Genomic DNA, 14,529 nt, shown 5'->3' with positions numbered 1-14,529 from the left:
ATGTTGGACACTGTTATCACCAGTTGTCGAATAATAATAATAATATTTTAATATTAGTTAATGGGAACAATTCTCCCCCTTAATAATATAATTCAGTTGGTTTGTTTATCGTGCTCTTATTCATCAATACATACCTAAAGCTCTGTCTACACTATCAGACTAGTGTGTGTATCCAATTAATATGGTAGTGATATGAACAAATATGGTAGTGATATGACATCATCATGTCCATATAAAGAAGAAGCACATAAACTTGACACATTTCACAGACAGCAACTTCGCAAAATCATAGGTATCAGGTTCCCAGACAGGATATCGAACATAAATTTATACAGAAGGACAGGAACAAAACCAATTTCGTTAGAAATAGTCGACGCAAGATGGAGACTATTGGGTCACATACTTAGACAAGACTTAGGTACACCAGCCAACACAGCAATAAGCTATTATTTCAGCAACACTACCAATATAAAATTTCGAGGAAGACCAAGAACCACCCTACCAATAACTCTCAGCAACGACCTACTTACCCTTTATAAGCAGAACACAAACATCAAGTATCCCGGACAATTGAAAAACCAAGAAAGACATCAAACAATTTAAAGAACTAGCCAATGAAAGATCAGACTGGAAGATACTGGTAAAAGAGATTTACGGAGCAGCAGAGGCAGTAATCATCATCTGACATCATGTCCATATATAGGCACATCACATTTTTTTGTCACATAAAGTTTGATAGTGTAGACAGAGCTTTACTTACAATAATACAATATATATAAACCCAATTAACTATGACGTTCAAATACATGACGACTAAAAGAAAGCACATGCAAACGATACACCGCGACGAGCTCTATACAACAAAAAAAACGATATACATGACGTATGCAATTGTTGATATATTGATATTATACATACATTTAAATCCATTCTTTGCATAAGGAGGCAAAAGTATAGTTAAATATTAGTATTAAATAAAATTAATATTTTTAATAAAGATAGGTCAAGTTTTACATTCGGGTCTGATAGTAATAATCAAAGTAATAGGCCTAAATAAAGATGTTTAAGGGAAAAGGTTAAAAAAAGGGAGGGGAAATAGACAGTACACATTATTATTACTTAAATACTACACCTACTGTGAATTTGCCCCATTTTTAGCCCGTTCGGACGTAACAATGTACACATGTAATGGTCGCGTGTGGTGTTAACATTTGAAATACGAAAACATCTAAACAACATAAGAACTAGACTTACCTTGTAATGTGAGTCTATTCACTTATTTGTTGAGAAAATCCGTCTATTATTATCTATGGAATAAAGAAAATCTAGAGCTGGCATACGTTCACGGCTTGCCTAGTTATAAAAATGTCATAAGGCGTTGCATATAGGCCTACTGTAAGTATTTAGATGCTATCTCAATATCATACGCAGTTCAAATTTTAATGTAATTTGTCTGCATCATCATTATGCACTGGAGTAAAAATATTGATATCGATATTACCATGGTGACACATGAATGCTATTGTCTAGGTCCATTGTCATGTCTACTAATCCAGTCGATAAAAATGTTTTAAAATATCTGCGCATGTCAATTTGTTATATAAGTATAACCAGTTTTGTCCAGAAATGAAATTGTTCGAGAAACAAATCTTTGTAGCCTAGGCCTACATGATTTGTTTTAAAAAAAAGGGAAAGTGTCCACAGTGCCTTTCCACGTGATAACCGTCTTCTCATACACTTTCGTCCGATGACCATTACCGATGCAACGTCATTCATGGTATAGGAATTGACGTCACACCTGGTTATGCAAAAACCACCCTCGACTGTTTGCCATTTTCGATTTGGTAGCTTGCACCGAACCAAAAATGAATTCACTCATAGTCTGGCCTTACGATAGAAAGCTGCGTCTGGTGTTACGCACGTGTTTCTCTTTTCCTTGGCTTATTACATACTAAGCCTAAATATGATGTTTATTTAAAATAAATTGATAGATATGAACATTATTGTCTAACTTTTTGATCTGTTTTGTGATTGTTGTCGTGGCACGCCGTTTCAAACATGTCATGATTTCACTACTGAATATTATATATTTGTATACAATGTAATGAGAAAAACTGTTTTGAAAAGTTTAGTTTAAGAATTGATTATTGTTTTGTACTGATAATCAATAAATGTTTGTTTTTGTTTTAAATCTTGCTACCTGTTCATTTTTAAGTACTGTATTAATACCGTATATCCTTGGGTATAATGCCACGTCAGGTCTAATCCACCACCTACTTTATGTCTGATTCACAAACAGGCATATCTTCGGGTATAATCCCAGTATCGACTTTTGGTATAGATGTAGGCCTCTCTCTAGCCAGTTCAGATCAGTCTTTAACAAGAAATTTTTTAACAATTATTTTTTCCCTGAACCAGGATTTCCCCAGGTATAGTCCCACACCCCAAAGAAGTAAGCCCAATTTCTAATTCTATATAGGCCTACATATTATATTTATATAGTGTATCTTTTTTTTTAACTTATAAGGTGTACAACTATCACCCTTTGACGATAGTTGTCTTCGACAGCTCTTATCTCTCCTCAGTGCTCACTTTTTATGTTTCAATGAAAGGAATAAATAAATAAACCATCTATTGCATAACTGTCTCAGCTTAAATAGACGGCTGCTTAATATAGAACACACAAACATTTGAATTTATATAAACATTTATATATTTTAATACACCTTGCAGCATACAATAATTCTGTAACAAAACAATAATTATAAGCATATTACAGTATATATTTTACAGTTATTCCAAGTAATAAAAAACGACGCAAAAAATCAGCATTATAAAAACTGTGAAAAACAGTAAGAATTCTTATTATACATTTTTTGATTTACATAAAAAAAGTATGAATACCACCGTACCATAAAATGTAAAGATTTGTGTACATATTTAACAATAGATATAAGTGAACCAGAAACTAGGGGCATAAATTAGTCCTTATTAATTATTAATATTTACGATTTTAGGATAGATATTATATACTTAAATCATGCCTCCGTGCTTAACTAAATCTAATAATAATAAATATATTGTGAGTGCATTTTCTCCAACTTAAAAACGTGTACATTGTAATAAATAGTTGATCTGAGAAATAATACTGAGAAATACTGTATTAAGCTCTGTCTACACTATCAAACTTTATGTGACAAAAATGTGACGTGCCCATATATGGACACGATGATGTCATATCACTACCATATTTGGGCACATCACCTTTTTTTAGTCAAACTAGTGTGATAGTGTAGACAGAGCTTCAGCTTCACAGACTCACACATCCTTTCTATAGAGGGCGGTAGATACCATTTTGTTGCAGTCTATAATTGCACTTTTCCCAAAATCTAAATTTAATGAAAGAATATTCCCTGGATAATAAATACTACTAATGATTATTACAGTATAATTATAAATAATAAAATAATTAGGATAATTACAATATAAATAATTAATTTAAATTATCATAATAGACCTAATCTATGTTTATGTTTTAAAATAATTGCACATGATATATTTGCTGGTGTAATACTTATTTATGTATTTACTTGTTTCATTTTGACCCACCAAAATAAAATGCAATACTTTCCAGCCTGTACGTCCATGTTCTATCTATACTAGTAAACCCCTTCGGGAATAGTCATTCATTTATAGGCATCCTGCACATTATATATCATTAAAATGTTGGCCTATTATTTACAGTAAGACAGGCCTATATAAAAATAAGCTTATTTCAAATAAATGCTTTAGAAGATTAATTAACTTCTTCATGATTTAAGCACAAAGGTAGCAATTTTAAATGTATATACATTTGAGTAATTGGTATGCATTATTCTGTACTTCTGTATTTTAGTTTCTTTTTAAAACACGATTGGCACAATTGACTTTTGTCTTCATCTAAATCCTAATTTGGCATATTTTTGTCTAAAATCTTTAAGTTGTCCATAGTAAACGGCAGCCCATAGTTTGACGTCATCAGTTAGGGTGAGAATACACCAGAAATGGCTAAAATACCGATTACAACTACGGCGAAAGCGATGAGGCAGATTAGGAAAATCGTTACTCGTTTTCTCTAATGATATAAAATATATAGAAGTTAGATAATGTGTACAATTTAATATTTCAGGATAAATAAGTACATTACAATTAATTCATTTGCTGATGTGTTTTATTGCACATAATTTAAATTTAATCGCACGTATATTAAGCTTAAGCGCAAATAGGAGAGTTGACCAATCACAGGCGAAAGTTCAGATGATTCATCGCGCGTCATGGTTGGTAAAATTATTTGTGGCGCGCTTCCGTCGTTGTGCACAGAGCAGCCATATATACCTGGTTTTGTGCGCAGGTTGTGCATTGCGTATAAACTTCCAAGTGGAAAACCAACCTGATTGGCCTACCCGATTTAGGTTGAAAAAATCCACACTTTTTTTTAAAGCGTGACAAAATCTTATTAGGCCTATATCCAAAACAACTAGAAAATTAAAGTAAAGTAAATAATGATTGAAAAATATATACGAACCTGCTTGTAATCAATATTTATGACTGGTTGATCATCTCTACTATTACTACTATCCACCAATTGAACACTCTATAGACATGACGTAACAAGCATTTGCAAGGACAAAAAGAAAATCGTGCAAAGGTTATGAAATGAGCTATCATTAGAAGGGATTACAATTCAAGTAGAAAGGGATTTACAATGGAGTCGTAGGGTCACATAGGCGGATCCAGGGTGGGGGTGATGGTGGGGTTGAACATTGTGCAATGATGCAAAACATGAGACAAGTTAAGTTCAACACTTTATTTTACAAGCCCCCCGGTTTCATGATTCCTGGATCCGCCAATGGGTCACGTGTGACAATAGGCCTACCAGAGTTGTGACAATTAATTTTAATAAATAATTGGAATTAATAAGATTATTATGAAAGTTCAAGTATACATCGTTTCGTACATACTTTCATTACATCACTGAGGTATACCGTAGAACCCCCTCCCCTTACAAAGTTTCCCCTTAATAGGGGGTGTCCCCTGCAGTGTGTTAAAACATTTACAAACATGTGTCATGGTAAATTGTCCCTTGAATAAGTGTGTCCCGAGCGAGCGGGTTCTACTGTTGAGGTGGGTGGGTATTAGAGAATGCGTTTAATTCGTGAATAACATCATGCAAAAGTACATTGAACCCTGATAAAACAAACGCATGCATTTGCCCGAAATATGAAGAAAAGGGTTTACTAAGCTTGCTTTATTCATTAATTGGAATAAATAAAATCCTTTTTTTTAAATTAAAGTAATATTCCCGTTGAAGCAAATCCCCTAAAATAAAAGTAAAAATTACATTTAAAACATGCTGCGTAACAATCACTATGGTAATAACATGCTGCGTAACAATCACTATGGTAATAACATGCTGCGTAACAATCATTAATATGATAATAACTTTTGAAATACATTTATACAAATAAATAATTAACATCAAATACATTCATGTATCGCTCATATAACTCGTATACATCAATACAAAATGTGAATTATTAAATTGAGTCGACCATTTATTTGAATGGAATTTTAAGTATAATCATATCACGTGTTAGCCTCGATTATAAATCCTATGTTTATTTTGTTGATCTCTGTAAAGTTTCGATGGTCGAGTAATCATAAGAGAACTATGAGACATTCTTTTTTTACCTCTGATTTATCATCTGTGTTATGTTTCGTAGGCGGATCCAAGAGGGGAGGTGGGTGAGCTAGGGTGTGGGGAGGGGATTACAATGCAAAAGATGGGACATTACGTTAGGTTCAGCGCTTAATCTCATAATTGATATATCCCCCCACCCACCCGCTATAGCTTAACCCGCATCCCCGTTAATAATGGATCAACCGATGTGTTTGAACATTCAATTATGAATTAAACCCCCTCCACAACCACTTAATAATGTGAAGACGTTTATTCCACCCAGAACAAACGGCCCTCATCCCATCTCATGCAATTCAGTTCATTTTTTCATCATGCTCTTATTCAACAATACATACATTAAAGACACTGATATAGTATAATATAATATAATATAATACATAAACCAAATTAACTATGACGTACGACGACTACATAAAATCACATGCAAAACTATAAGATACACCGACGTGCTCACAAGCATACAGAGAAGAAACGTGAATATGCAATTGTTGATATATTGTTATTGTACATACATTTGCGTCCATTCTTAGCATAGGAGGCAAAATATAGTTAAATATTAGTATGAAATAAAATTAATATTGTTAAAGTTTTACATCAGGGTCTGTAATAATCAAAGTAATAAATAAAGATGTTATAAGGGAAAAGGTTAAACAACATGTGATAGGTGAATATAAAGGTAATCAAAGATTATCTTGTAAACAAATATCAGAGAGGGTTGCCCCTTTATTATATAAACAACCATCAGAAATGTTAATGCATTAATTAGTTATAATGGTCAACGTACTATTGGAGGGTGGTTACGTCGAACAATATTTGTAAACACAATGATAATGATAGCGTCCATACCTACAGATAGATTGGGTAGGGGTGGTGATAGAGGCCACAAGAGACGAACGCACACCCCGGGTATCATAACAGACTTAAAATCATTATTAATATTTTAATATACAATACCATCCTATTAAGGGGACATTTTCCTGTGAAGCGAACGAAGGATTATATACGGTCAACCCCTGCAGACACCCCTATTAACACGTTGTTTGGTCCCAAGGTGTCCCCTTAAAGGCCAATTTACACAGACGAGCGGTAACGGTAATAAAAATATAGAATCTATGTTATTCCTTATTACCATTTACACACGACGCGGAGCGGACGGGCGGTTTTCCGCTCAGGATAGATACAGATTCTACGTGGGACAAGCTATGCGGTTTTACGCTTACCGTTACCGCTCTTCTGTGTAAATTGGCCTTAATAGGGGTTACAGTAATATTCATTAAATTCAACAACCAAGCTCTAAAATATGAACGATAGGAATAGACAGTAGGGCCTACACATTGTTATTAACTACACCTACTGTGCATTTTTCCCATTTTGAGATACGAAAACATCCAAAGCAACGTATGAGCATATCAAACTGGACTTACCTTGTAATGTTCTATTCACTTATTTGTTGAGAGAATCCGTCTTAAAATTATCTATGGAATAAAGAAAATCTAGAGCTGGCATACGTTACACGACTTGCCTTTAGTTAAACATAATATCATAGGCGTTGCATGGTAGATACGTGTTTAATATACAGTTTTTATAAACACGACAAATTTATATTTACATGAGTCCGCCCACAGAATTATTACTGGTACCATAATTATAATAAGGAGGATAAATGCAGGTTATTCCATTATTCTTGTAGGTATATTTATATCATTTTATGGAGATAAATAATATTATTTGTAACTTAATAATATTTAAATAGTAATAGTACTTAAAGAGTAAAGCACAGTAAAAATAAATAAATTATGTATATTTATATACAGTACACCACGTGCTTTTAAAATAAGGTGGTTTTTATTATTTACTGTTGGAAGATGTTAATTAGCATATTATTGATCGGTAGAGGTTGAATAATGCACGCAGTGAAACATAACGATAATACTAGCATACTGAATAGGCCGAAATATTAACAAAAAATGTCTCCAGCATGAAAATAATATGTTGGAAATCACAATATTTTACAATGATAAAATATTAATAGTAATATTATAATTACGTGGCCGTGTCACGTCTATAGAAGCAAACTTACCGTTTTTATCGTATTTCAATGTGTATTTTACTGTAATATTTGGATGCTATTTCAATATCATACGCAGTTCATATTTTCAACCCATGTAATGTATCTGCATCATCAATCCATTATGCAAATGAGCATAATATCGATTACCATTGGTGGCAGACGAGAGTGCGTATTGTTTGTGTCCATTCATGTGTGTATTGATCCAGCCGATAAAAATATTTTAACATTTAATACCGACCATTTTATTTTTCTGAAGATGATGGATAACGCGCAATACACGCATAATAATTATTTCGGTAGAAAATTGAATTTTTAAAAGGCGATATTGAATATTTCGACCCTTTTATGTCACCGCAATATTACGTCAGTCAATATTTTCATGATTAGGCCTAATATAACACAATTTTACATGCGCATACGCACATAAAGTTCTGCACATGTTACCTCAATTTATTTAGGAAAGTCAATATTTTGATTCTTTTTTAACCCATGCACTAAGAGTATACACTGATATTTATTGCCATATTATCATCTTATAGTGTCATATCACCACTTTATGTCGAAAAATAAAAAGGTCGAAATTTGGTCATTTTTCGAGAAAATCCCTGTACTATAGTACAGGGATTTTTTGCAAAATCACCCAAATTTCGACCTTTTCAAAATCCAATTAATATTATACAGATATTGCCTGCTTAGAGGTGAAATATAAGATTTGACATCCCCGAGGGAATGATATTATGTTCGAGGGAATATATATATCCCGAAGCGGCAGCTGAGGGATATATAATTCCCCGAGAACATAATATCATCCCGAGGGGATGTTAAATCTTATATTTTACCGATATAAAAGGCGATATCTGTTATATTATATAGCCAAGAACAAGTCTGCTGGGTTGGGTGAAGCTAGGCTAGGCCTCCTATTCTATAGGCCTAGTATTTGTATTGTATGTAAACAAGCCTCCTGCCTAGACACCTTACCTTGCGAAGAATAATATACAGATAATTACTAATTAATGATTCCTTGGCAATAAAATATTCACTTAGGCCTAGGTCGTTTAAATTAACGAAGAATTTCCATCAATAAGCCTATTAATAATAATATTATAATCAGGTAGGCCGAATAAACAATTCATCGTCTTCTCTTCGAGGAGCTAGCCGAATCACCGGATGTTCAGCGCGTACTAGTTACTAGGTTACTACCGTGAGTATTGACCAATCACAAACGGTGTTTCATCACATTTAGGGAGGACTAATAACAAATGAGGGCGCTATGTATGCATAGTTTAAATAGTTTAGATGAATAATTTCTTCAAGCAAGCTGCGTGGCGCGACGGTGGAAGCGTTGTCTTGCGATGGAGTGACAATTCCACCCAGGTTCAAATCCAGTAGATGACTTTTGTTTATTTATCGGCAAACGCGAGGGTTGCCACACGAAAATTACACAGTCAATATCATCGAACTCGAGAATTTATATGTTTAATGACAGGGGACACGATAATTACGCGAAAATTACTCAGTCAATATCATCGTTCTCGAGGATATATACGATTTACGATCCTCGCAGTGGTAGTCATGTGACGCAGTATCACGTTCACGTATTTACATAGGCTATGTAATATACACTGATATTGATATAGGTGCACGTATAGTGCCATATTATCATCTTATAGTGTCATATGACCACTTTATGTCGAAAAATAAAAAGGTCTAAATTTGGTCATTTTTCGAGAAAATTCCTTTAGGCCTATAGGCCTAGTACAGGGATTTTTTGCAAAATCACCCAAATTTCGACCATTTCAAAATTCAATTAATATGCACTGATATTGCTATATGTGCACGTATAGTGCCATATTATCAACTTATAGTGTCATATGACCACTTTATGTCGAAAAATAAAAAGGTCGAAATTTGGTAATTTTTCGAGAAAATTCCTTTATAGTACAGGGATTTTTTGCAAAATCACCCAAATTTCGACCATTTCAAAATTCAATTAATATGCACTGATATTGCTATATGTGCACATATAGTGCCATATTATCAACTTATAGTGTCATATGACCACTTTATGTCGAAAAATAAAAAGGTCGAAATTTGGTCATTTTTCGAGAAAATCCCTGTACTATAGTACAGGGATTTTTTGCAAAATCACCCAAATTTCGACCTTTTCAAAATTAAATTAATATGCACTGATATTGCTATATGTGCACGTATAGTGCCATATTATCATCTTATATTGTCATATGACCACTTTATGTCGAAAAATAAAAAGGTCTAAATTTGGTCATTTTTCGAGAAAATTCCTTTACTATAGGCCTAGTACAGGGATTTTTTGCAAAATCACCCAAATTTCGACCATTTCAAAATTCAATTAATATGCACTGATATTGCTATATGTGCACGTATAGTGCCTATTATCATCTTATAGTGTCATATGACCACTTTATGTCGAAAAATAAAAAGGTCTAAATTTGGTCATTTTTCGAAAAAATCCCTGTACTATAGTAAAGAAATTTTTACGAAAACTTGGCAAATATCGACCATTTTATATTTGGACAAAACTGGTTACTATATCAAAATTTGCGCAGACGCACATAATGTGTTCTACGCATGTTTACATCACTATTTAGAAATGTCGGTATTTGGACTATTTTTCGAAAAAATCTCTGTACTATCTAATAGTACTCTGTCTCTCCCTGTTCATGAGATTGAGTAGGCACAGATATGGCCTACGCAAGTACAAGTATTGCTTATATTTGAACGCCAGAGCATAGCGTACAAAGTCCAAATTGGTTCTTATTTACAAATGAACCGTGTCAGGTTTTTTCGTTTACAAATACATTGCAAAATGAATTCTTAAAGTCTGTATTACAACACAATGCTAATGTGGCCATACTGAGAGTGAACAGACTTACTCAAGAACGTTGTTAAAATAAACAATATAGAAGTATGACGTCATTACAGAGACCTATAATTCGGGACCGGTTAGACTCTTTACACAGGGTAAGATCGACTATGCTTATTTCAAACGGCCCTTGTTTCTTTACCATACTGTTTTGTAGAGGTACAGTAGGTCTAGCACCTCTTGAGGCAGCCAGTCCAGTACCAGTGACGATCCATCAATGTAATGTAATTAATAGTCTTGAGTCGCACATACATTGTACACCGTATTATATAACATACTGAAATGATTGAAGTAGGCCTACGATATAGTAAATCAAGTACCTATAGCAAATCTTGGCACCGGTCAATGTTTATATCTTGTAGGCCAACTAATAAATAGAGTATGTATACGTTCTACTGTTTCTATGTTTAAATGCAACATCAAGTGATTCAGTGTTTTTGTTTTCTCTTTCATATCATAATTAAATACATTACAAATAATCAGTAATATCTGTCTTCATATGTTACTTCTTTAATTATATTGTTTTCATCCCTTTTTCCCGTTAATTTCTTATATTTTTCTTTGTATTATTCTGCTCAAAAACAAAGATTTATCAGTGATTCAGTGTTTATAATAAATGTAGTTAAGTTCTAATTCATTTGTTGTTGCTAATTTACCTGGTATTCAGATGGCTGACATTAAGGAGAACAATCACACTTCGTACTTGATCACTGGTGGTTTCATGGAAGAATTTTTTGAAAGGGTAAGAAGAGTTTTATAATTATTGGTTCAGTGAAAATTCAGAATTAACCACAATTCACTTTAGGACAATGAGTAGATAACGACGCTAAACCCATAATGATGCTGAGCTAGATGATAATGATAAAGTAAAATTTTGATGCATTTTTCATTGTTAACACAGGTCGACGAAATAGCATGCAAAATCGATCAGGTGACTGATTTAATTGAAGCTTTAGAGTGCAATTATAGTACTATAGCATCGTCTTCAAAACGAGAACGAGGTTGGTGTATCTTAAATTTATGTAGGCCTGCCAGTCTACTACGACCTATGTCGAATTGCTCACGGTTCTCACAGGACGCAACGCAATGCGCACCGCAAGTAGTTGTTTGAGTAAACACCACGCGATCATCATCCGAACTGTCGCTTGTGATTGGTCAAGTAACTTTCGTCGCGTCTGCGTCGTTGCGTCTTAGTGCGATCTGACTAACAAACCCATGATTAAACCTATACACGCATAAAAAATAAACTTATGTTGAGTTACTGATTTGTATGGTAACTTTAAAGAAGTGCTACAGGTTCGGAAATCCGAATCATAAACTTTTATTTATGTATTTCGTTTGTTGTTGTCATTAACCGATACCTGAATACATTTGTTTACTTAAAGAATTAGAGCAAATGGTTGATGAACAGGCTGATGTTATAAAACGGAATTTGAGAGAAGCTAACTTATTATTTAAAGGTAAGAGAAATACCTAATCTTCTGTATTCGATCGTCAATGTTTTTGAATCTTTATTTAACGCGTTTTGTTTCTATTAAAATATTTAGGTATCGAAGTAGAAATCAAAACTGCGGAAGAAACATCAAGACATTCTACTGAACACAGAATAAAACACATGCAGGTAACAACTTAGTTTACGTTAGCCCAATTTGTCCGCATTCGCGCCGAAGCGCAGTATGCAAACAGAATGAAAAATATACAGATAAAAGCGTAGTTGACGACTGACGTCATAATGCAGAAAAGTACGCGTAGTGTAGGCTCTGCCTTACAAAATACGACCAATGTAAACGCGTACAATTAGGCCTACACGCAGCGGGTAAGGCAGGCCTACTTGCAAGAACAATATGAACGGTTATATATACACAAAAGCTTGCAGAATACGACGAGAAATCGTAGAAGTTACTTAAATACTGGTTGGGGTACGCACGTTCACCTGATCACTATTAAAAAAAAGAAAAATTTAGCTAAAAATAACATTACAACCATTTATTGCAGTACATGTATCTGGAATGGCGACTGAATAACACCATGAATGAATTCAATGTCTCACAAAACGAGCAATATGAAAAACTAAAAACAAGACTGAAACGGGAAATTATAATAAGTAGGTGACATTCTACATTCAGTCTGATCTTTTCACTCAGTTTCTAAAGCTCTGTTTACACTATTAAACTTTATGTGGCAAAAAGAATGTGATGTGCCCATTTTCCTTTTATCATCAGTTCCACAATCTATTGACTATTCTAAAATCTCTGTGAGAGAACAAAGATTAATCAATTTCTTTTATTCTCAGCTGAAGAAAAAGTATCAGATGAACAAATTGACGAAATGATTGAACATGGTAACTTTTCAATGTTTACATCAAATGTAAGTTGGAAAAAACTCTTTTTAAGTAAATGTGCGAATAAAATATCATCACTAGTTTCTAGTGGAACCAACGACTTATGTTACTTTGGTGAACCTATTACAAAGACATTTTACCGAGTTTTTAAATATCAAATAAGACGGGTCGCAGTCCGACACAAATACAATACAAAATATAGTTAGAAAGTTTCTTTGTTATTCACAAACTATATTATATTTCTATTAGATAATTGTAGAAACAGAGAAAGCGAAACAAGATTTGGAAATAATTGTAAACCGTCATAATGACATCTTGACGTTAGAAAAGAGAATTACTGAAATACATAGTATGTTTATGGATCTTGCGATACTTGTAGAAAGTCAGGTAAGAATCATTGATAGATATTAATAAACAAAATTAATCAATAAATGAACTAAAGGCCAATTTACACAGAAGAGCGGTAACGGTAAGCGGAAAACCGCGTAACTTATCCCACGTAGAACCTGTATCTATCATCAGCGGAAACCGTCCGTCCGTCCGTTCCGTTCCGTTCCGTCATAAGGAATAACATAGATTCTATATTTTTGTATTGTTGTATATCGTTACCGCTCGTCTGTGTATATTGGCCTTATCGTATAAACATAACTAAAATAGAAATACACGCCCTTCCACGTAGGCCTACACAGTTCCTCTATGGCCGGAGAAGAGCCATCGTCTCCATTTGCGTTCACGCACATGCGCAGTTGTGAAAACGACACATAATTTGTTGGTACTGGTTGTATATTCACAGGGGGATATGGTAGACAACATTGAACGTAATGTACTAGAAACCCATGATTACGTAATATCTGGAGGAAAACAACTAAAAGATGCGAGGAATTACAGAGACAAAGCTCGACGGGTAATATACAAAGAAATATATTGATCCGCCTGAAACACTCTAATTCAAACTAAATGTTTAAACACTTAATATACAATTACTGAATATCAAATATATTTATTCAACAAACATATAGTGTAGAAATTAATTGTGTACATTTATATTTTAAAATAATTTTTTTTCAGACTAAATTCTACTGTATTGGTTGCTGTTTAATTTTACTGATTGTTGTTGCTATAATTCTACTGATAAAGTTCGCTTAAAGAAAATTGGAATGTACCAAACGGATCGTCATACATCAAAGCATGGACAAATAAATTATCAAACCAAACTGTTTACCTCAATTATCATTCGTTAATGATTTCACGAATAGATAATTCGACGCGCGCGTAGCTAAACATGTTCATCATCAGTGTTTAAGCGCGCGCGTCGAATTGTGTGTTCCTCATGACGTCACTGACGACTTATATCAGATCCATCAAGAGTAGTGAGATGCTAAACTTTCTAAGAAACTGCAAAACCTTACTGGCTGAATACACAACTTAAAACCTGAGTACTGCTATAACTATATACATACTAAATATGATTTTTA

At 33.7% G+C, this 14,529-nt stretch overlaps 1 protein-coding gene and 1 long non-coding RNA gene across 2 annotated transcripts in view; one reads left to right on the top strand and one right to left on the bottom strand.

Annotated features, from left to right (window-relative positions):
• Positions 1–7,876, bottom strand: part of LOC144835755 (uncharacterized) — a 167,438-nt gene extending 159,562 nt beyond the window's left edge. Inside the window, exons 1-5 of the long non-coding RNA XR_013611099.1 lie at positions 7,821–7,876; positions 7,165–7,215; positions 6,253–6,265; positions 4,565–4,633; positions 3,591–4,114 (exon numbers count right to left, since the gene is read on the bottom strand). This is a non-coding gene — a long non-coding RNA (uncharacterized LOC144835755). The remainder of the gene's footprint in view (positions 1–3,590; positions 4,115–4,564; positions 4,634–6,252; positions 6,266–7,164; positions 7,216–7,820) is intronic.
• Positions 7,877–10,959: 3,083 nt separating this feature from the next.
• Positions 10,960–14,529, top strand: LOC144835320 (syntaxin-like). Its single transcript, XM_078690406.1, has 10 exons — positions 10,960–11,092; positions 11,381–11,455; positions 11,615–11,714; positions 12,099–12,173; positions 12,261–12,334; positions 12,709–12,817; positions 13,007–13,080; positions 13,304–13,441; positions 13,848–13,958; positions 14,123–14,529. The coding sequence occupies exons 2-10, from the start codon at positions 11,381–11,383 to the stop codon at positions 14,198–14,200; spliced, it is 834 nt and encodes a 277-aa protein (XP_078546532.1). The 5' UTR covers positions 10,960–11,092; the 3' UTR covers positions 14,201–14,529.

The sequence above is a fragment of the Antedon bifida genome, chromosome 2, assembly GCF_963402885.1.
Source record: "Antedon bifida chromosome 2, ecAntBifi1.1, whole genome shotgun sequence".
In the NCBI taxonomy this organism is placed as follows: domain Eukaryota; kingdom Metazoa; phylum Echinodermata; class Crinoidea; order Comatulida; family Antedonidae; genus Antedon; species Antedon bifida.
The sequence above is the reverse complement of the archived record's forward strand: the minus strand, read 5'-3'. Positions and strand labels throughout refer to the sequence as shown.